The sequence below is a fragment of the Thalassophryne amazonica genome, chromosome 7 (genome assembly GCF_902500255.1).
Source record: "Thalassophryne amazonica chromosome 7, fThaAma1.1, whole genome shotgun sequence".
NCBI classification, from domain to species: domain Eukaryota; kingdom Metazoa; phylum Chordata; class Actinopteri; order Batrachoidiformes; family Batrachoididae; genus Thalassophryne; species Thalassophryne amazonica.
The window spans coordinates 61,712,347-61,735,750 of NC_047109.1; the positions used below are offsets into that span (position 1 = coordinate 61,712,347).

The window sequence follows — 23,404 nt, forward strand, 5'->3', positions numbered from 1 at the left end:
GCTGGCAATATGACCTAAGTCATCCAGAGGCATACATTTTTAACTTATGGTTCAAATTTTAACCAAACTAATTTTGGACAAGTTATTTAAATTATTGTCATGTCTGAAGTTTCATAAAGTAAAAATATCAGATATATGTTTTAGTTTTAAAGTAATGTGCTAATGTTTAAGGTTTTGTGAGCACATGCTGTGCCCTCAGTGCATTTTGGGTAGGATGATATAATCTCAGTACGTCACGACAGGACAAATGCATTTCAGACACTCTGTTCAGGCTCCACGGACAACAGCATTAAACTCTAGTGCCTAAAACTCTCTTGAATATATTCTCTGCATTTATAGACGTTGATTTTTTTAATTGCGTTTGTTAAATTCCACGCATTTTAAATGTGAGCAGACAGGGATTATCTAGAATTTGTTTTGAAAGCCTCTACTGCCATCTAGCATCTACTGGCCAGTAGTGTTCATGGCAGTGTCTGGGAACCAGTAGATGGCAGTGTTCTATTTATTTTGACCCCGGTTATGTCAGATGATTGTCAAATCAACTTTTTTGCTTTGCAAATGGCTTTTTTTTTTTACAAATGAAGTTTAAAAACAAAACAACTGCAAAATAATAATAATAATAATAATAATAATAATAACATTATTACAAGACAGCTCTGCAGTGTTTGCACAGGCACAGTGCGAATGGTTGGATGCTGCTTGTAGCTTTCAGCAGCAGGATAACCTCACAACGGCCGACCACAATAATATATCAAACAGGTTTGATTCTCATTCGACCATACGATCGGCGATCAGGAGGTGGTCGTCAGATGTTGACCGCAGCTTGATACTTCATGAACACTACACGATGCAGGATGCTTTACGGCTGCTCTCAGGGTGCCTCTGTGTTGGGAAGGCTGTAATAAACAGGAGCTTCCAGCAGGGGCCGAATGTTGAAAGAAAAAAGTGTGGTTTCATTGTTTGGGTCTCGGGGTGCCTCTGTGCTCGGAGCGCTGTAGTAAACAAGAGCTTCCAGCTGGGGCAGACTGTTGAAAGAAAAAAGTGTGGTCTTATTGTTTGGGTCTGTTGTTATTTTTAATATTATTAGAAGCTATTAAATTTATTTTACTAGTAGTTGTAAATGTGCCAGAGATAATATTGGAATTTATCTGTTATCGGTTATCTGTAACTTCCGATACATTTTTGGGTGGTTTATTGTTTTATCTTTATCGAAGATAACTTTTCAGTTATCTGATTATCTGTTATTGAAGTTAATTTTTTGGTTATCTGTGCCCACCACTGCATTTGGACACTATTATTTTTCACGTTGAGGAGTTACAGTAGTGTTCAGAATAATAGTAGTGCTATGTGACTAAAAAGATTAATCCAGGTTTTTAGTATATTTCTTATTGTTACATGGGAAACAAGGTACCAGTAGATTCAGTAGATTCTCAGAAATCCAACAAGACCAAGCATTCATGATATGCACACTCTTAAGGCTATGAAATTGGGCTATTAGTAAAAAAAAAAGTAGAAAAGGGGGTGTTCACAATAACAGTAGTGTGGCATTCAGTCAGTGAGTTCGTCAATTTTGTGGAACAAACAGGTGTGAATCAGGTGTCCCGTATTTAAAGATGAAGCCAGCACCTGTTGAACATGCTTTTCTATTTGAAAACCTGAGGAAAATGGGACGTTCAACACATTGTTCAGAAGAACAGCGTAGTTTGATTAAAAAGTTGACTGGAGAGGGGAAAACTTATATGCAGGTGCAAAAAATGATAGGCTGTTGATCAACAATGATCTCCAATGCTTTAAAATGGACAAAAAAAACCAGAGGCGCGTGGAAGAAAACAGAAAACAACCATCAAAATGGATAGAATAACCAGAATGGCAAAGGCTCACCCATTGATCAGCTCCTGTAAGAGTTACCTGTAAGTGCTGTGACAGTTAGAAGACACCTGTGTAAAGCTAATTTATTTGCAAGAATCCCCAGCAAAGTCCCTCTGTTAAATAAAAGACGTGCAGAAGAGGTTACAATTTGCCAAAGAACACATCAACTGGCCTAAAGAGAAATGGAGGAATATTTTGTGGACTGATGAGAGTAAAATTGTTCTTTTTGGGTCCAAGGGCCACAGACAGTTTGTGAGACGACCCCCAGACTCTGAATTTAAGCCACAGTTCACAGTGAAGACAGTGAAGCATGGTGGTGCAAGCATCATGATATGGGCATGTTTCTCCTACTATGGTGTTGGGCCTATATATCGCATACCAGGTATCATGGATCAGTTTGGATATGTCAAAATACTTGAAGAGGTCATGTTGCCTTATGCTGAAGAGGACATGCCCTTGAAATGGGTATTTCAACAAGACAAGAGACCCCAAGCACACTAGTAAACGGGCAAAATCTTGGTTCCAAACCAACAAAATTAATGCCTCGCAGATGTGAAGAAATCATGAAAAACTGTGGTTATACAACTAAATACTAGTTTAGTGATTCACAGGATTGCTAAAAAAGCAGTTTGAACATAATAGTTTGAGTTTGTAGCGTCAACAGCAGATGCTACTATTATTGTGAACACCCCCTTTTCGACTTTTTTTTTTTACTAATAGCCCAATTTCATAGCCTTAAGAGTGTGCATATCATGAATGCTTGATCTTGTTGGATTTGTGAGAATCTACTGAATCTACTGGCACCTTGTTTCCCATGTAACAATAAGAAATATACTCAAAACCTGGATTAATCTTTTTAGTCACATAGCACTACTATTATTCTGAACACTACTGTATGTTTAATAGGTTAAAATACTGTTTGGGTTTGGTATATATCGCGTAGTGCTAGTTTGATAACATTTGAAAATAAAATGGATCTGTAATATTTTTGTCACAATTTAACTGTATAGTAATGCAACACTACAAAATCAGAATAACACAGCTCTGTCAGTTTTGTATTGATTTAATTTCTGCTCTGGATACAATAACAGAACAGTTTTGATTTCAAACCTGGCTTTGAAAAGCAATGGTGTACCAGGAACCAAAAAAAAACCAAACAAAAAAAACCCCTGCACTTTTTCACCATTGCTTCGGTGATTGCAACCGAAAACAAAACAGTACACCATTTTTCCGTGTCAAGTGAAGCAATGTTTTTGTTGCGCAATGGCAGGCTGTCCCCAGAAGTGGTCAAATCCTGCGATATCACGCAGGGGTTCATACAAGACTTGGCTGCCCTATTCATATTTCATAATTTTGTTATAATTCATGTTAGTAAGTCCCTTTTAGGCTGGATGCCCTTCCTGACAACACTCCTGATTACATGGACAAATGTGGCAGAAGTGGAGTTTGAACCGGGAACCTTCAGCACTGAAACAAAGTGCACTAACCACTTGGCCACCACCCCTGTGTATTTTATTTTATTACATGGCTACGATGGCATGCGGTCTCTGATTGACTGATTTCTGGTCTGATATTTTCCTGTATTAGACCATTACCATGACAATCGGTCCGGATCGCGTATCAGATTTGTGACTTTGTTTACAATATTCACGGCACAAAATAAAACAAAAAGAGAACAAACAAATTATGATTGATGAAGAGGACTATTCTCCGAGTGAATTTTATTACACTGACGACTTTGAATTGGAGGAATTAACAGCAAATGAGCTTTAAGTGGACATGCAAAATGAAGAGCAAACAAGACGAAAACACACCTCCGAACAGCCATATAATAAATTAATTATTAAACTCGCTTGCTTGGTCTGTATGGGAATATTAGACCTCTGTTTTTTGTATGGACCGAGAGCAGCAAGTGTTTATCTGCCTTTTACCAACACTGAAATTAACAGTTAACTTTCAGGAACCTCCTCCTTTCTCATTCAAACAAATGACTTTCAATTTTTCTTCTAATGCTTTTCTTTTCCAAGATGCAAAGGTTTTGTCAACGGGAGCCTTTTTTTTTTTTTTTTTTTGGTCTTTTGTTTACTGGAGTAATCTCATAAACTCACATTCGTAGGATAGTTTGGATGTGACTTCTGTGGGAAAACCCGGTTGGGAATTTCCATGGAATGGGGCTTGTTGGGTGACAGCAACTTCAAAAATACTGTAAATGTAAACAAAATTTTACTTTTTGAACACTGGTTGAGTCATTCAACAATAGTTAGGTGTTATTTAACAGTAATTGAGATATATCACTGTACACTGAGCAAAACGCATAATAACTTTAATAAATTTGAACACAATTACTTTAATACGAATCTGGCTCTATGGTAGACGAAGGAGCAAACTGGAAATGGCACAAAAATTCTGCCCACAGGGGAAAAAGCCACAAAGCGATAGTAGATGAAGCCACAAACCGGAAATGACATGATAAGATGGTGAAGAGCTTCGCTCGTTCATGTCCGTGACTTATACATATTTCATTAATTTTTTTGGATAAAAAATACCTTTTTAGAATCAAGATGATCAGATAAAGGGAGTGGTATAGTTTTCAACATGATTGGAACATTTTTACATTTTGACCCCTGTGTAATTCTTCATTGACCCCTACCTGGCTACAACTGCCACCCTGGGATGGCTGTAATACATTTTTGTGTAGGTCATGGTACACTGAGGCTGGATTCTAAGTGTTGTTTCATCACCACTAACAGCCCATGCGTGGCCCATGGACTATTAGTGGTTAGCTCTGTTGCATCACAGAAAGAAGGTTATGGGATCGTTTCCCACCTGTGTCCTTTGTTTAAATTGTCCGTAGGTGTCCATAGGTGTGAATGTGTTTGTTTGTTTATATGTGCTCCTGCGACAGACTGGTGTCCTCTACCCTTCCTCATGCCCTATGACTGCTGAGATAAGTTCCAGTCCCCTGTCACCCTTATTTTGATTTAATCGTTGAAACCCTAGCATCACAAATTCATGGTGGAACTGGTTAAGAGTACCATTTCATGGGATATTTTAGTTTAGCTACAATCCTCTTTGACTGTGTTGTCTTTCTAGTTTCTCTCTAATGAAACTGGTCTTTGGATCAGGCACAACAATAAATGTTATTTATGGTTAGAAATATCAATTATTAATCTCCAGAGCCTTGTATTAGCTTTTCAGGTAATAATTATTTTTGAATCAATTTTCTCAGTCGAAGTCTCTAAATATTCTGATGTAAATGGTGTCTGCATTTGTTAATTAACAAATTAAGTCAGTTACAAAGAGGATTATTTTTCTTAGTGTTGTGTTTGCATTGTAAATTGTTTGTTCTATATTTGGTCAATTGCTTTCCAGGTCTGAACAGCTGGTGAATGTGTCCTTCCAGAAAACTTCATCCCCAAACTTCTTCATTGCCATTGACCAACAGGGGGCACTGGCTGAGATGGGCTTGTTCCTCTATCCATCCTTCAGTTTCCTAAACTGGCAGGCACAGTGGTGAGAACAGGGGTATGATGGGACAATTGGTTGGAAATCACTAGTTCAATGTTCTAAACTAGTGATTCAGACTGGATCATCGTGATGATGATGGCTCAGTAAAATCTACTTAGTTGCACAGAAACCAGTTTCTCAGTTGCCTTAAATATTTACAACTGAACATGCTTAAATTTGGTGAGAAAATCTTTCAAGACAACTCTCTGATGTGATCTATATAGATACTATCATCTGCTTAGGGTTGCCACAGTGAACCCAGGCTGGATATGGGGTTTTGTTTGGCACTTATTATTTTAAATACCTGCACAGCTTCAGATCTTTGTTTTGATGGAGGGAAGAAACCTGAGCACATGGAGAAATCAACACATGCAGAGGAAGAAGAAGAAGAAGAGGATCATATTTAACGTGGGTAACCAACGAAAGCACGAAGCTTGTTTCCAGAAGGGCCCATGGCACGTGTCTCTCCCTCCTCCCCAGCACCGATGTTAAGAGTGCCAGTCAGGAGCGTGGCTGCGATCGGGAGGCGAACCTGACACATAACACCAGACAAAAAGAAATTTGGCAGATTTGAACTCAGGAGCTTTTTTTGTTGAGAGCTAGGAGTGCTAACCACTATTCTACCCTGTCTCCACAAAATGCTTATCTATAACCCAACAGAGTATATTAGAAATCTAAATTTTCCGAGGACAAAACACAAGTTGTGATGCCGGTAAACTTAGTATTGTTGGTCAACAAACAGTTTTCTGCAGACTGTTTTGTTTCTTGTGACACCATCCAGTTTGTGTCACTGTCACGTGGCGGTTGTGTTGTTGTTGAAGTGTAGTTGCACACAGGTGAAATTGTGTTGTCATACTGACTGTATAACATTGAAATACTGTGCATCAGGAAAGTATTCACAGCACTTTACTCATTCCACATTTTGCTACAAATTAATTCCAAAATTTAGCAAAATAATCCTTTTCCTCAATATTCTACACAATGTGAAAATAGTTTTGTTTTTTTTAGGTTTTTTGCAAATTTATTCAAAAAAAAAAACAAAAAACAGAAGAAATCACATGTACATAAATATTCACTGCCTTTGTCATGAAGCTTAAAATTGAGCTCAGCAGCATCCTGTTTCCACTGATCATCTTTGAGATGTTTCTGTTGTGGCTGGCGTGCCTGGCTGGCTTTTGTCTGTCTTTTGGTTTTCCTTCCAGGTGGTGCGCATTTGGGACTGAGTGGCTGTGTAGCTGAGTTTATCAGGACCTCACCCTGATCACCTGAGGCTGATCACCTGCGGCTCGTCAGGACTCACAGCTGTGGTGCATCTACATGGATTGGAACATGGTGGCATTTAAGACTGGAGTACACAGTGTGTATTTGCCAGAGACTCGACCCTGTGACCAGACGGGTGAGATCGTCGTCTCGAGAGCCATCTCATCATCAGTGGATGCAGAGAACGTCCAGGTTTGATGCATGGTCTGTGAAAGAGGAGGGGGTGAGGTCTCACGCTCGTCAGCACACTTCCTGAGGTACGTTAGATTTTGTGACTAACATTTATACAGTCAGTAAATGTGGTGTCCCTCACACCTTATTATATTGAGCTGTATGTAGTCGTTTAACCAGCTTCCACTGCAGTGGAGTTTTGTGAACAGGGTGTTCCATGCCTGCAGGGTGGGAAGCTGATTAGTAATTAAGCCAGGAAGTGTTTGCTGTTTGTACACCTTTGAGCGGTCCCTCTGTGTGTAGAGTGTGGACTCACATGATGATTTCTTCTTTCACAGACTCGGTTTGTCGCGGCCACCTAGGGGGTGTCGGCGGGGTCCTTGGGTCCGAACTGGTTCTGGCTCCGGACCGTTTTGTGCTGCTGGGAGCACACCGCAAATCTGCCACGCCAGACCGCGCACTTATTTGTTTGTATTTTTTCACATCACTGTTATGTTTATTAAACTCTGTTATCCTTTGTACCATGCTCTGCTTATTTTATACTGGGTCCTTCAAACGCTGGTCGGTTCTCCGGGCTGCGTCCGACACATAACAGTTTCTCCAGCTTAACTGGAGTTCACCTGGGGTAAATTCATTTGATTGGACATGATTTGGAAAGACACACACCTGTCTACATATAAGGTCCCACAGTTGACAGTGCATGTCAGGTGAAGTCAAAGGAATTGTCTGTAAAACTCTGAGACAGGATTGTCTCGAGGCACAGATCTGGGGAAGGGTAGAGAAACATTTCTACTGCTTTGAAGGTCCCAATGAGCACAGTGACCTCCATCATCTGTAAATGGGTGAAGTTTGGATCCACCAGGATGAAGGTTGGATCTACCAGGACTCTTCCTAGAGCTGGCCGTCCGTCTAAACTGAGCGATCGTGAGGGAAGGGCCTTAGTCAAGGAGGTGACCAAGAACCTGATAGTCACTCTGTCAAAGCTCCAGCATTCCTGTGTGTAAAGAGGAAAACCTTCCACAAGGACAACAATCTTGGCAGCAATCTACCAATCAGGCCTGTATGGTAGAGTGGCCAGATGGAAGCCACTCCATAGTGAAAGGTACATGGCAGCCTGCCTGGAGTTTGCCAAAAGGCACCTGAAGGACTCTCAGACAATGAGAAACAAAATTTTCTGGTCTAATGAGACAAAAATTTAACTGTTTGGCATGAATGCCAGGCATCATGTTTGGAGGAAACCAGGCACCATCCCCACAGTGAAGCGTGGTGGTGGCATCATGCTGTGGGGATGTGTTTCAGTAGCATGAACTGGGAGACTAGTCAGGATCAAGGGAAAGATGAATGCAGTAATATACAGAGACATCCTGGATGAAAACCTGCTCCAGAGCAGTCTTGACCTCAGACTGGGGTGACAGTTCATCTTTCAGGAGGACAATGACCCTAAGCACACAGCAAAGATATCAGGACAACTCTGTGAATGTCCTTGAGTTGCCCAGAACTGAATCCGATTGAACATCTCTGGAGAGATCTGAAAATGGAGAGATCTGAAAATGGTTGTGCATTGGCGCTCCGCTTCTAACCTGATAGAGCTTGAGAGGCGTTGCAAAGAGGAATGGGCAAAGCTGCCCAAAGAGTGCCTCAAGCTTATGACATTATATTCAAGAAGGCCTGAAGCTGTAATTGCTGCCAAAGGTGCATCAACAAAGTATTGAGCAGAGTGTGAATACTTATGTACATGTGATTTCTTTTTTTTATTTTTAATAAATTTGCAACAATTAAAAAAAAAACAAAAAAAAACTTTTTTCATGTTGTCATTATGGGTGGCCACAGACATATTTACAGAATCAAAAGTAGCCTTAATTTGACATTTTTAAGAACCGATTTCTAAGGCTGAAATGTCTTAAGCTGAAGGACTGTCTTATCACTTGACTTGTTGTCAGGCATCGAAAGCCCCTACCTTATCACAAAGTGACCAGTCTTCCAAACATTCTCTGCCCAAATTCATGAGACCTTTGGAAAACTTCAGTAAACAGTCCCTAAGGATCAAAAACCCTTGTTGAAACGGGCCAAGAAATATCAACATCCAAGTACTCTGTAATCAATTTATTGCATCTCACAGGGGCCTTCAAAGCATTCTTGTTCATGTCTTATCGCTAAAACAGATCCACTCAACCAGCCAGATGACAAAAGATCAAAGGCCAGAAAAATGGCCAACATTGGGATGGAGTCAAAGTGCCCCTTGTTGGGAAGAACAGGGAACCTTCAATGTACTTTCTTTTAACAAAAGAGGGTCACATTCTCAGCCACATTTGTTTGTACCTGTACATATGTAAATAAATCTGTAAACTAGCATTTTGCCCGTGGGGATCCACAGGCTCTAGATTGGGTAGTGTAGCAGATATTTAATAAAGCCTCACATGCGGGCACCAGAAAAATGTAGTATATTTATTTATTTTATTCGACCCTCCACACGGGAGCACCAAAATAATGTAACATGTAGCAAATTTATTTATTAGAACGTCCACATGGGAACTAAAATAATGTAGTGTTTAATAAATTTACAGATATTCAGGCCTCACAACGGAGGACCATAAAGAGGTAACCCAGTTATTAAATTCATCACATGCGAGCGCCATAAGAATGCAGTGAATAAGCAGTTAAACTCCCAAATTGAATTAGATCGGATTAGGCCCTATCTGATGAGCCACAAAATGATTAACAATTTAGGGTAAAGCTTAAAGACTTTAAGTCAATAAATCTGATTAGAATTTAATGATGAAATTTGAAGCCAATTATTAAAAATATTAAACAAGCATATGAATATGTTTAAAAAGAAGCAGAATTAAAAATATAAGAAGAGCCACTTCACACCATTAACAACAAAAAGCCCTTTTCTGGAACCTTTAACTGGGTCACTTAGCTGGGCCGTTTGAAGGGATGGTTCGGATGCTCCATCCGTCCGTCCGTCGTGCTCACTTGGGTCAAAGGGGTTAACTCAGCGGCCCTGGGGAGACCCAGGGCGATCCCAAGGCTTGTGTCGGCTGGCTTTACTGACAGGTTAGCTGCTGGTTTGAAATCAGCTCCATCGTCAGCTTGCAGGAACCCAGAGGTAGAAGGTGTTTGTTGAAAATGGTTTCTGGTAACTTTTAAAAAGTTTGCTGGAGCCAGATTAAAAATCTTTGTGAATTTAGGAAAAAGGTTAAAACTTTAAAAGCATTGAAAAACAAAAGAGCTGACAGAAAGGAGAGTCGCTTTTCTGTAAATTAGCTATTAATTTGAAAAACTCAGCTCAGAAGTTCTCTTAAAAATTTAAGACTTGACGCACCTTAAAGCGTCAGGTTAAACTTTAAGTTTGTCAAAATAAAGGATGAATGAATGAATGCCACGTGGTAGCTTAGCTTATCTTAGCTTAGTTTAGCAATGGGGCCTTGGCCTAAAAATAAAAATTAAGCGTTAAAGAAAGAGAGAGAAAAAAGAGTTGCAGAGCGCTCAAAGAGCGGCAGAGAGGTTTTGCCAGCGGAGAAGAGAGAGCGGCAAGACTCTGTTCTAACTTTTTAAAGGGGGACTGACATCACCAAACTCCACCCATTTAGGGTGTGTAGTTTCACAGAAAACTTCATGTAGTCACAGTGCAGATACAAGTGATTCAATTATTAGACCTCAACAATTTCTACAAGAGGAGCTCAACCCTTTTATTTACTGGTATGTATGTAATTTTTTAAATGTTAATTTACTATCACAATTATTTATCAATTTTTTAGGTTGTTGTCATATACACACACAGTTATTATCGTTATTATTAATGTTGTTATTGTCAGTATTATTATTATTATTAATTTAGTTTATTATTAATTCTATTATGTTATTTGATTTTTAAATGGACCACAATGGAAATAAGCATTTTGACTTTCTTGTGTCATGCAATGTATTTACGATTATATTCAGAGATTAGAGTAACGCGTTACTTAGTAACGCGTTACTCTAATCTGACCACTTCTTTTAGTAACGAGTAATCTAACGCGTTAATCTTTCCAAGTCAGTAATACTTCTCCATGTCACTGTGCGTTACTATTATTTTTCATTGTGGGTCGATAGCAGCATTAAACTTGGTCCGTGGGCAGGAGGTCGGGGTTCGACTGAACGTCCCATTTTAAGCGAGCTGTGAGCTTTTCATCCGCGGTTTTTTGCAGCTGCTCGACTCGTCCTCACCTCTTAAAGGGCGGTGATCAGGTGATCAGCACACCTGATTCAACCAATTGAATTACAAAAACACAATACATCAATAACAGTAACAACACTGTTAAACTAACATGAACTACAATAACATTTTAAACCCCGAACTCCCATTGTGCATTACAGCACAATGTCCATTGTTTACTGGTTAGCTAAAATTTCTCCAAAATATTAGTCTTATCAACTTTCTGTTTTCGCAGCGTTCATCCTTGACCCAAAATATATACCAAACAGCAAATGTCAGCTCTCTCCGGTTTTGGTGTGATCAGTGCTATATACATGCTATACACACGCATGCACACACAGACCTATTATAATATAGATATTACATCAGTTGTTTGTCTTGCGTCCAGTTTAAGACAGATGTTTAATCAAGTCGTATCCAGAACTTAACACTTTCAGATCAAAGGCTGATTGCTGTCGATTATAACATGATCAAGTTCCTGCAGTATGCAAGTGGTGCCGCTTTCAGGGTATTTAATTAAATTTCATATTTAATTCAACATTGTTTTTGCATATATCTGCTTACAGTGTTGTGAGTAGAATTTTGAGGGGAAAAATTAATTTGCGATATTTTCGAATCAGGCCGTAACATAAGAACATGTGGAAAAAGTGAAGCGCTGTGAATACTTTCTGGATGCACAGTATTAACATATCTTGACTGTTATGTGTGGAGGCTAAATATTGTTTTTTTTAATCAGTTCATATTCTTGAACAGATTAATTACAATTAATCTTTGATTAGTTTAATGAGTAAGATTTTAGGCACAGTATTTTATTTTTTTAATTTTTACATTAATTTCTGACTTTGGTTCCATCTGTAGGTTTGAGTTCATTGCAGATCTGAAGACCAAACTTCAGCTTCCTGCAAAGGTAGTTTCTGTCTTTAACAAAACCCAAATGCAGGGAGAGAAAGGAGCAATGGTGACAGTCAACATGCCATCAGGTACTTCTGTCAGAAATATGTGCTAAATGATCTACTTTCAATACTAATGACCAATCCCTTGATTACCTTGTTGCATTCTCAGAATATTTTGTACTGGTGTCCTGTATTTGAGAGTAACCACTGTATTCAATGATTATCAAGAAGTGGGTGGTTCTGCTCAATTTATTGTTGTCAGAACATAAAAAACAGATTTTAGTTGTTCCTCATGTGAAACTTCAAAGCTTTATTGAAGACCAGATTCATGAAATATTTTTTTATTTTATCTGTTGGGTAGCATGGTGCATTACTGATTCAGAATCCCTTGTTCCCTCACTCGTGAATAAGACGCTGGGGTACTTGAACTCCTTCACTTGGGGCAAGACCGCATTCCCTACCCGGACTAGGCAGTCCATTGGTTTCCTGCTGAGAACTATGGCCTCAGATTTAGAGCTGCTGAACCTCATCCCAACCGCTTCACACTCGGCTGCAAACCAATCCAGTGAGTGTTGGAGGTCACAGACCAATGACACTAACAGGACCACCTCATCTGCAAAAAGCAGCGATGAGACCCTGAGCCCATCAAACTGGAAACCCTCCTCCCCCTGACTATGCCTCAATATCCTGTCCATGAATATCACAAACAGGATTGGTGACAAGGCACAGCCCTGGCGGAGGCCAACCCCAACCCGAAATGAGTCCGACTGCCGAGCACCTGAACACAGCTCTCGCTTTATGAGTACAGAGATTGGATGGCCCTGAGAAGGGACCCCTCACTCCATACTCCCACAGCACCTCCCACAGTATCTCCCAGGGTACCCGATCATACACCTTCTCCAAGTCCACAAAACACATGTAGACTCGATGGGCATCCACAAAACATAAAATCTGAATTTTTCTTACTGTGAAAACCACAAACATATTCAACAAACCATTTTTATAACTTAGATTGCAAATATGAATTGTAAATTTCAAAAACATATGTACAAATGTAGCAAACAACAAAGTTATATACAACCCCAATTCCAATGAAGTTGGGATGTTGTGTAAAATGTAAATAAAAACAAAATACAATGATTTGCAAATCCTCTTCAACCTATATTCAGTTGAATACACCACTAAGAAAAGATATTTAAGGTTCAAACTGATAAACTTTATTGTTTTTGTGCAAATATTTGCTCATTTTGAACTAGATGCCTGCAACACGTTTCAAAAAAGCTGGGACAGTGGTATGTTTACCACTGTGTTACATCACCTTTCCTTCTAACAACACTTAATAATTGTTGAAGCTTTGTAGGTGGAATTCTTTCCCATTCTTGCTTGATGTACGACTTCAGTAGTTCAACAGTCCGGGGTCTCCATTGTCGTATTTTGCACTTCATAATGCACCACATTTTCAATGGGCGACAGGTCTGGACTGCAGACAGGCCAGTCGAGTACCAGTGTTCTTTTACTACGAAGCCACGCTGTTGTAACACATGCTGTGCATGGGAGAATTTTAATTTGTACTTATAGATGTAGTGACAAACTGTGTTAACTGACAATGGTTTTCTGAAGTGTTCCTGAACCCACGCCGTAAGATCCTTTACACAATGATGTCAGTTTTTAATGCAGTGCCGCCTGAGGGATCAAAGGTCACGGGCATTCAGTGTTGGTTTTCGGTCTTGCTGCTTACATGTAGAAAGTTCATCAGATTCTCAGAATTTTCTGATTATATTATGGACTGTTGATGATGGAATCCCTAAATTCCTTGCAATTGAACATTGAGAAACATTTTTCTTAAACTGTTGGACTATTTTTTCATGCAGCTGTTCACAAAGTGGTGATCCTCGCCCCATCTTTGCTTGTGAACGGCTGAGGCTTTTTTTGGGATGCTCCTTTTATACCCAATCATGAGTGTCGTCAGTTCCCAAACACTTATTGAGTGTTGCTAGGATGAAAGGTGATGTAACACAGTGGTAAACGTCCCAGCTTTTTTGAAACGTGTTGCAGGCATCCATTTCAAAATGAGCAAATATTTGCACAAAAACAATAAAGCTTATAAGTTTGAACATTAAATGTCTTGTCTTTGTGGTGTATTCAATTGAATATAGATTGAAGAGGATTTGCAGATCATTGTATTCTGTTTTTATATACATTTTACACAATGTCCCAACTTTATTGGAATTGGGGTTGTACAACTATTTATATTAAAATGCAGGAAATGCTTCCTGCATTTTTTGTACAACTATTTACAAAACAATAAGATACCACACAAATTATTTGTGCCACTCAAAAAAAAAATTCCTGTCCAACACAAGAAGGGTATTTCTCTGTCCTCTGACATGTGAAAACGCATCTGTGAGCAAAATGTGTTTTCATTGGCCATGATAGCTGTACACTACACAAAGGTGAAGGACCTTAACACTGAGGATGTTATCAAACGTTTCATTCAGGCTCACCCCAGGCACCTCTTCTGCACCTCTGTTCTTTGAGAACCAGAAGGATCATCTTAAACAATGAAGACTCATTAATATCTTCATATAATGATGTGCTATTTACAACTTTTTACTTGCCTGCCTGGTTGTTAGTAGTACACAGTGCAGATTTTAAAACAATACTGTGACATTTGATGCCAGAAACGGAATTAATTTTTTAATGTATCATCCATCTCAACCTTTAAATAAAATTATAGCAATTACCTGTTCCAAATGTCCAAAATACATGCTTCAATGGCCTGAGATTGCAGGAAAATGCACCCTTAATTTCAAAATTTTCTCTATGAAACTTAGATCTGCTCCTGCAGTTGAAACTGCAGAGTTCACGATTACAACTGATACGGCAAAAGCATCATTGCAAAATCTATCCCCAGAGCAGCAAGAATCTTGATTTTAGTGTGAACTGCACCTTAGACTTAATGTCATCATGAACTAGAAATAAGAAAAAAGTGCTAGTAAATACGTATCTTAATTGAATGCCCAAAAGGGGAAATGAGTCAGTGGTGACAAATGGAAAATGCCACAGGGAAGTAGAAACATCTATTCCAAGGGGCAAGGTAACACAAAATGAAATATTTTGATGACAGTCACCCAGATGAACATTCATTGGCCAACACTGTGATGCTGAAGGGTCTCATCTTGTGTTGATCTTACATTGTCTGCAGGCTTGATGGACTTTGACAGACTTGAGCTTGACATGTCGCTGTCATGTCCTGGCAGAAGAGACATGTCTTGTGCTCACTGGGATCATACAGTACAACTGTTTGTTTGCTGCAATGACCTCAGTCCGTACTGCAACATGGAGCTGGGACGGTGGATCACTGCGTTCCGCAGGTACAGTCTTTGCAAAATAAACAGCAAGCTGGCTCCAGTTAAAAAAGAAAGTGAAATGAAACAAAGTAAATCAAAGACATGGCTGGATGACATTCAGCAGGATGTTGGATCGATAATTATATGGTGCTTTTGGAAAATATTCACAACGCTTCCCTTTTCCCACATTTTGTTATATTACAGCCAGTGGTGGGCACAGATAACCAAAAAATTAACTTCGATAACAGATAAAACGATAAACCACCCAAAAATGTATCGGAAGTTACAGATAACCGATAAATTCCAGTATGGCCTCTGGTACATCTGCAACTACTAACAAGCTGAATTTGAGTTTTAACACCTCGATCGCTTCTGGTAGCATCAAAGCAACAACAGACCCAAACAATGAGCCTGCAGTTCTGTCTTTGAACATCTTGCCTCTTGTTTACTACATGGCTTCAGCACAGACACAAGCTCAGAGAAGCCATGAAGTTCAACTCTTTACTCAGTTGGCATGATCCCGTCAGGCAGAGGTCTTGGAAAATAAAGCAATGCTGTGTTATGGTTTAGTGTATAAATAAAATGAATACTGATAGAAGAACTCCATTAATGTCAATTCTGTCATTTGTACAAAGTTAAAATATAACGTATATCTTTTAATGTTGAATAATGCACTAATTCTGAAGTTTTGTAACAAACACAGACAGATCGCAAAGGATTCTGGGTAAAATGTGCCTCCGCCATACACTGATTGGTTGAGTCATTCATTATGTAAACCAACACGTTAATGTGACGTGTGTTGTGTGTTGGTGTTTACAGATAAATGTGCTTTTGTAAAATAATCCATTTTTTTATTTGTAAAAACAGGCATTTTCAGCCATTTTGGAAGCCTTAAGGACAAGTTGGAACATGCCCTGCTGTTAAACAATTTCTCAGATACTCACTCAACCGAAAGCCACCAAAAGCCGCCTGGATTTTACAAATGGTTATCAACACAGAGGTGTTTTTCCTGTGGCAGGCGCGCTGCACCGGCTGCGAGCCGACGCGCCAATCCGTCCGCACGTCTTTCATTAAAAAAATCTCCTTTAACAGTGGAATGTCCGGATAAACTGCTGATCCCGACCTCTTCTGAAAGTTCTCTGTTCTCTCATGATGTCCTGGGTCAACAGAGGCTTAAATTTGGAGGTTTTCAGCTTGAAACAGGATGACGACGTCGCCTCGGAGCGCTGCGCGATGTCCCGCTCCATGGGAAGTCCTTACAGCAATAGAAACAATCCAAAATCTCTCATCAGCCGTTAAAATTTTCACCGAAAACCAGCTTAATTTGTCGAATGGTATCTACTCGGATGTGACTCACAGTTTTGGAAATGATGAAGCACAGCGCCAGTCTCTCAGCAACTTCTCAGACAATGAAAATCCGACGAGGGGGCTGGACCACTCCTCCCACAAGGCGTGCTCACAGGCGAATGATGTCACCGACAGGCGTGGAAAAACACGCATGCGCACGAAGGTTCAAGCTTGGCTGACGTAAAAACATATGAATCAAATCCATATAGTTTTTTTAACAGAACAGAAACATACTCACAGAAAAAACCCTCATTTCTTTTGACCTTATACTAGTTTGCTGGCAATATCACCCAAGTCATCCAGAGGCATACAGTTTTAACTTATTGTTAAAATTTTAACCAAACTAATTTCGGACAAGTTATTTAAATTAACGTCACGTCTGAAGTTTTATAAAGTGAAAATATCAGATATATGTTTTAGTTTTAAAGTAATGCACCAGCTTTGAAGGTTTTAGTGTGAACATGCTGTGCCAAGTGCATTATGGGTAATCTCAGTACATTCACGACAGAAGAAATGCATTTGAGAAGCTCTGATCAGGTGCCACACGGACAACAGCATTAAACCCTTTGTATATTGTGCCTAAAACTCTCGTGAATATATTCTCTGTGTTTATAGATGTTGTTATTGTTTTATGTAAAAATGCCAGAAGCAGCTCAGGTTGCCTCTCCATTATTTTCAATTGGAAACATTGTGAGCTGCAGTGCTTCCTGTTTGCTCTTTAACGTCTTGCTTTTGTCAAACACTGACTGTCCTCTTTGTTCCAGAGTAATATAAGATGTCTGAAATTCGATTTGCGTTTATTAAATTCCACGCATCTTAAACGTGGCAGACACAGACGGATTATTTATTTGGAATATTTGTTTTAGCAAGTTTTCAGATTCTCTACTGCCATCTACTGGCCAGTAGTGTTCATGGCAGTATTTGCCCTAAGTACTGAGCTTCTGGGCACCAGTAGATGGCAGTTTTCTATTTATTTTGACACTGGTTATATCAGACGGTTGTCTAATCACAACTTGGCTTTGTTTTGCAAATGCCTTTTTTTAACAAATAAAAACATGGCATATTTTACAAAAGCACGTTTATATGTAAAAAGCAACACACACTTCACATTAACGTGTTGGTTTTTACATAGAATGAATGAGTCAACCAATCAGTGTTAGCGGAGGCACATTTTACCCATAATCCCTTTGGCATCTGTCTGTGTTTGTTACAAAATTTCAGAATTAGTGCATTATTTAAAATTAAAAGATATATGTTATGTTTTAACTTTGTACAAATGACAGAATTGACATTAATGGAGTTGTTCTATCCATATTAATTGTATTTATAAATCAAAACCATAAGTCAGCACTGCTTTATTTTACAAGACCTCTGCCTCATGGCGACACTGCTATATTCTGTTAAGGAGTAATGATGTATATTTTGTGTGTGTGTAGAGTTGAGCTTCACTGCTCCTGTCAACTGCTTCACTACTGCAAGCTATGTACTAAACAGGAGCTTCCAGCAGAGGGCAAGGCACACAAAGACAGAAATGCTGAGTTATTATTTGGGTCTGTGGTTGTCTTTGACGCTACCAGAAGTGATCATGGTGTTAAAACTCAAAATCAGCTTGTTAGTTTCAAGTGTACCGGAGACAATACTGAAAGTTATCGGTTAGCTGTATCTTCCGATAATTTTTTTGGTGGTTTATCAGTTTAGCTTCATAAAAGATAACTTTTCAGTTAGCTGATTATCTGTTATCAAAGCTAACTTTTTGGTTAGCTGTGCCCATCACTGGGGCTAATTACCAGTAAAGTACAGTACATCAGTGACTACTAATCATGACCACATATACGTGGATAGACTCACAATCATGAATAGTTTGATGTGTTGTTGAATGGCTCCTTAAATAATATGTCCTTCAGGGTTCTCCCCAGAAATGTTTAGAATAGCGGTGCTGTTGGCAATTATCACCCGAGGCAGCGCGTGTTTCGAGTCATTTTGATTGGTTTTAGATGCATTGAAAGCAAGAATAATAGACAAAAAAATGGCACTTATGTTGTAATATCAAAGTTCTTTTTTGCATGTTTCTAAGTTAATAAAATAAATAACATTGAAAAGTTTAAAAACACAATGTTTGATGGACATAGCATTTGCTCTCCTCTTCAAAAATGACACACTGTACCTTTAATCCAGTAAGACAGGCAGAGTTTTTTGTCATGTTGACAGTTTACAGGTTTGTACATAAATGTACAAACCTTTTGATTATAAACAGAGGCAACAACATTATTTGCATTACACATCTCATGACCTTTGAACATATCATGGAACATCATGTCTGGCATTAGTCATGACTTTAATACTTTATTATTATTAGTTATGACTTTATTTCCACATGTTCATTACAATTCATCATAAGCACACAATTCAGTCATTAATCAGACCGTATAATGTATCATTTCAAAACCATCATAAATCAAATGAACACCCATTAAAGCATAGGCATACGCATTTTCATTCATTTGACATCACTGTAGCGTTTAATTAATAAAATAATTTTAGTACTGAATCCTGCTCACACAGAGCACCAAAAATGTAGCATTTATTTATGGTATAAAACGCGATCGGCTCACACCGAACCATTACATGTAGCAATTTATAGTGAATAAGTAATTAAACTCCCGGCCACGGTCACGGGCATTCAATGTTGGTTTTCAGCCTTGCCGCTTACGTGTAGAAGGTTCTCCAGATTCTATGAGTTTTCTGATTATACTATGGGCTGTAGATGATGGAATCCCTAAATTCCTTGCAATTGAATGTTGAGAAACATTGTTCTTAAACCGTTGGACTATTTTTTCATGCAGGTGTTCACAAAGTGGTGATTCTCGTCCCATCTTTGCTTGTGAACGACTGAAACATTTGGGGATGCTCCTTTAATGCCCAGTCATGAGTGTCCTCAGTTCCCAAACACTTATTGAGTGTTGTTAGAAGGAAAGTGATGTAATACAGTGGTAAACATACCACTGTCCCAGCTTTTTTGAAACGTGTTGCAGGTATCCATTTTAAAATGAGCAAATATTTGCACAAAAACAATAAAGTTTATCAGTTTGAACATTAAATATCTTGTCTTTGTGGTGTATTCAGTTGAATATAGGTTGAAGAGGATTTGCAAATCATTGTATGTATGATTCCAGAGCACCCTTGGCTGAAGGTTGATAATCGATTTTTGTAATCATATCATCTGATCTGAGACCGCGTGTTCTGGACACTCGGGTGAAGAGAGGACATGAGCTTTCAACTGATCACCATCTGGTATTGAGTTGGATCAGAGAATGCGGCAGGACTTTGGACAGACCTGGTAAGCCCGAATGGATAGTGCTGGTGAACTGGGAAAGGCTGGAGGAGCCCACTGTCTGACAGAACTTCAACTCACCTCCAGCGGAGCTTTTCTGGCATCCCTGTGGAGGTTGGGCGCATTAAACCAGAATGGGCAATGTTCAAAGCTTCCATTGCTGAGCTGCAGTGGGGAACTGTCACCTGAAGATCTTATGTGCCTCAAGGGGTGGCAACCCTTGCACACCATGGTGGACATCGGTGGTCAGGGAAGCCTTCCGACTGAAGAAGGAGTCCTTCCGGGATATGTTATCTCAGAGGACTCCAGAGGCAGTTGCAAGGTACCGACAGGCCTGAAGGGCAGCAACTTCTGGTGTGAGGGAGGCAAGGCAACGTGTGTGGGAGGAGTTTGGAGTAACCATGGAGATGAACCATAAAGAAGATCCGTCCAGAAATGCTGAAGGCTCTGGGTGCAGATGGACTGTCTTGGATGAGACGTCTCTTCAACATTGTGTTCTGGTCTGCCAAAGGACTGGTAAACTGGGGTGGTGGTCCCTATATTTTAAAAATGGAACCAGAGAGTGTGTGCCAATTAAAGGGGCATCACACTATTCCTCCTTTGTCAAGTCTACTCCAGGGTACTGGAAAGCAGGGTTTGGCCGATAGTCGAATCTCTGATTGAAGAGGAACAATGTGGGCTTCATCCTGGCTGTGGAACAACTGACCAGCTCTTCACTCTCACAAGGCCTGGGAAAATGCCCATCTAGCCTGCATGTATTTTGTGGACTTGGAGAAGGCATATGATCAGGTTCCCCGGGAGATAATGTGGGAGGTGCTGCGGGAGTATGGAGTGAGGGGTCCCCTCTTAATCTCTGTACTCACAAAGCCAGAACTGTGTTTGGGTTCTCGACAGTAAGTCAGACTCGTTTCCGGTGGGGGTTGGCCTCCGCCAGGGCTGCGTCTTGTCACCAATCGTGTTTGTGATATTTATGGACAGGATATCGAGGCATGGCTGGGGAGGAGAAGAGACTTCAGTTGGGTGGGCTCAGGGTCTCTTCTCTGCTTTTTGCAGATGGTGTGGTCTTGTTGGCTTCATTGGCCTGTGACCTCCAGCACTCTCACTGGCCCGCTTCGCGGCCGAGTGAGCAACTGGGATGAGGATCAGCACCTCTAAATCTGATGCTATGGTTTTCAGCAGGAAACCGATGGATTGCCTACTCGGGGTAGGAAATGAGGTCTTGCCCCAAGTGTAGGAGTTTAAGTACCTCTGGGTCTTGTTCACAAGTGAGGGGACAATGGGGTGTGAGATTAGCCTCTACCAAACTGTTGTGACGAAAAGGGAGCTGAGCCAAAAGGTGACGCTTTCAATCTACTGATCAGTCTTCATTCCTACTCTCATCTATAGTCATGAGGGTTGGGTCATGACCGAAAGAAATATATCGCGGATACAAGTGGCCGAAATGGGTTTCCTTAGGAGGGTGGCTGGTGTCTCCTTTAGACATAATTGAGGTGTTCCAGGCACGTTCATCTGGGAAAATACCCCGGGGGAAGACCCAGGACTAGGTGGATAGATTATATCGCCACACTGGCCTGGGAACGCCTCGGTAATCTACAGTCACAGATGGTTAATGTGGCCCAGGAAATGGAAGTTTGTGGTCCCCTGCTGGAGACGTTGCTCCCACAACCCTATCCCAGATAAGCGGCTGAAGATGAGTGAAAGTGAGAGTTTTACTCGGTGTGAATATTGCAACAGGGACGTCTTAGATGATCTGTGCAGACGTTTCACCACACAAAAACCCGTATTATTCCAGGTGTCTGTAATAAAATACTCCAAACACAAAAGTGAATGGCTCCTTTTCACTCAGATGCTACGGGGGGGGGGGGGGGTTGATGGACACAGTCGCTGTCACTCAAAGCAACCACGCCCATAATTACACAGAATTTTATTTATTAGATCATCTTAAAATTCACTCCATATATATACACACACACACACCCAAACCAGCCCCCCACCCCCCATACAGCTGTCATGGAGGAGAAAACTATCTATAGAGACCAAAACCGCTTTTTGTACCAGGCTGTAAACATGTTAATTTCTGCTTTAAATTTGGACATTTTAAAATGGGCATCTATAGGAATTTGCTCTGTTTTGCAGCCAGCCTCAAGTGAACAGTCAGGAGCATCAAGAAAAATGAATTCAGGGTCAAAGTGCAAGCTCGAGTGTTGCCACTTGGTCAGGACTGACTCTACCCCCCCCCCCCCAGTTCACTAACTGACTGGGTGATCACATCCACAGAACTGAATAAAAAGACAAAAGAGGCCCCCAATTTATTTTCTGACCAGCGATGAATAAATGAAAGAGGATGGGCCACTGTTACAGAATCATAAACATGCAAATAAAATTAACACCTACTTCTTCTGCCAAATTTCAGCTTTTGCACAAGTTAATGATTGTATGAATTGCTCTAAATGTAATTTTGTTGTTACCTTGACAATGACAATAAACTAGTGAATCTCTTGAATCTTGAATGTGTTGGTGGTTTCAGGTGGTTTTAAGTGTTTTTTTTTTTTATGGTCCTGTTGTTCCTATGGCTAATCCTGACTGTATGATTGTGTGTTTTTGGGGTAGACGCATCGGTCACTGGCTCACGGACGTGTCCCCACTTATCCCCTTACTGGACAGCAGCAGATGCACCTTCACTATGAAGACTCCGCCGTGGGCCAAGCTGTGGCTGGTGTCCCTCAACCTGAGATTTAGTGCTAACAAAATAACAAGTAAACACTCAGCGACATTCAGATTCTTCTGGGGTAGACTGCATCAGTTTCAAAGGCTTTCATCAATCAAAAGTGATTGTTATTGACATTAGCTTTTTGGGGGTATGGTGGCTCAGAGATGATCCTCGTTAGTGGAATATTTTGCCTCTAAGAGCCACTATTCTCCCACATTTGTTGACTAACTGGACTTGTACCAAAAAAACATGCTACGTGGCTCATTATTCATCGTTCATTATTCGGTGGGACCAGGGGTATGACCATGGCACTAATTTCAAGAAGTTCATGGGTAGTTTGGTATGAGGTACTGCGAGGACAAACCAGGATGTTAGAGTAATGTTAGTGGTGAGGACGAGGCTGTTAGAAGGCCATTATTCGAGTACCTGGTGGCTACAAGGACAGGACACGCTATTTTGGACAGGCTATTTTGGCGCCGCCCTCTTGTGCACTTTGTCATAACAATCCCACCTGCTTTGTGCACTGCATGCTGTATATTAAATAATTATTTCATAGTGGATTAATCATTTTCTGTTAGGGTCTGGCTGTTGAAAACACCTCTAATCGCTTCCGGAATTACAGAGGACCATTTCAGCTGGAGCTTTGCTCTCTCTCTCTGTCTCTCTCTCTCTCTCTCTCGCGCTCTCTCTCGTGTGCTACATGAGGTGGAGAATGCTTTTGGAACAGTCTAAAAGGTAAATTATTTGTAATGTTTAAATTGTAATGGC

At 40.2% G+C, this 23,404-nt stretch overlaps 1 protein-coding gene across 1 annotated transcript in view; it reads left to right on the plus strand.

Annotated features, from left to right (window-relative positions):
* The window catches only part of si:dkey-256h2.1, a gene marked incomplete at its 5' end in the record, with an annotated part of 48,861 nt that overhangs the window by 19,898 nt on the left and 5,559 nt on the right, over window positions 1–23,404 (plus strand). Inside the window, 4 exon segments of the mRNA XM_034173634.1 lie at window positions 5,242–5,382; window positions 11,864–11,985; window positions 15,104–15,272; window positions 22,537–22,682. Of these exon segments, the coding sequence (XP_034029525.1) occupies window positions 5,242–5,382; window positions 11,864–11,985; window positions 15,104–15,272; window positions 22,537–22,682 (578 nt within the window).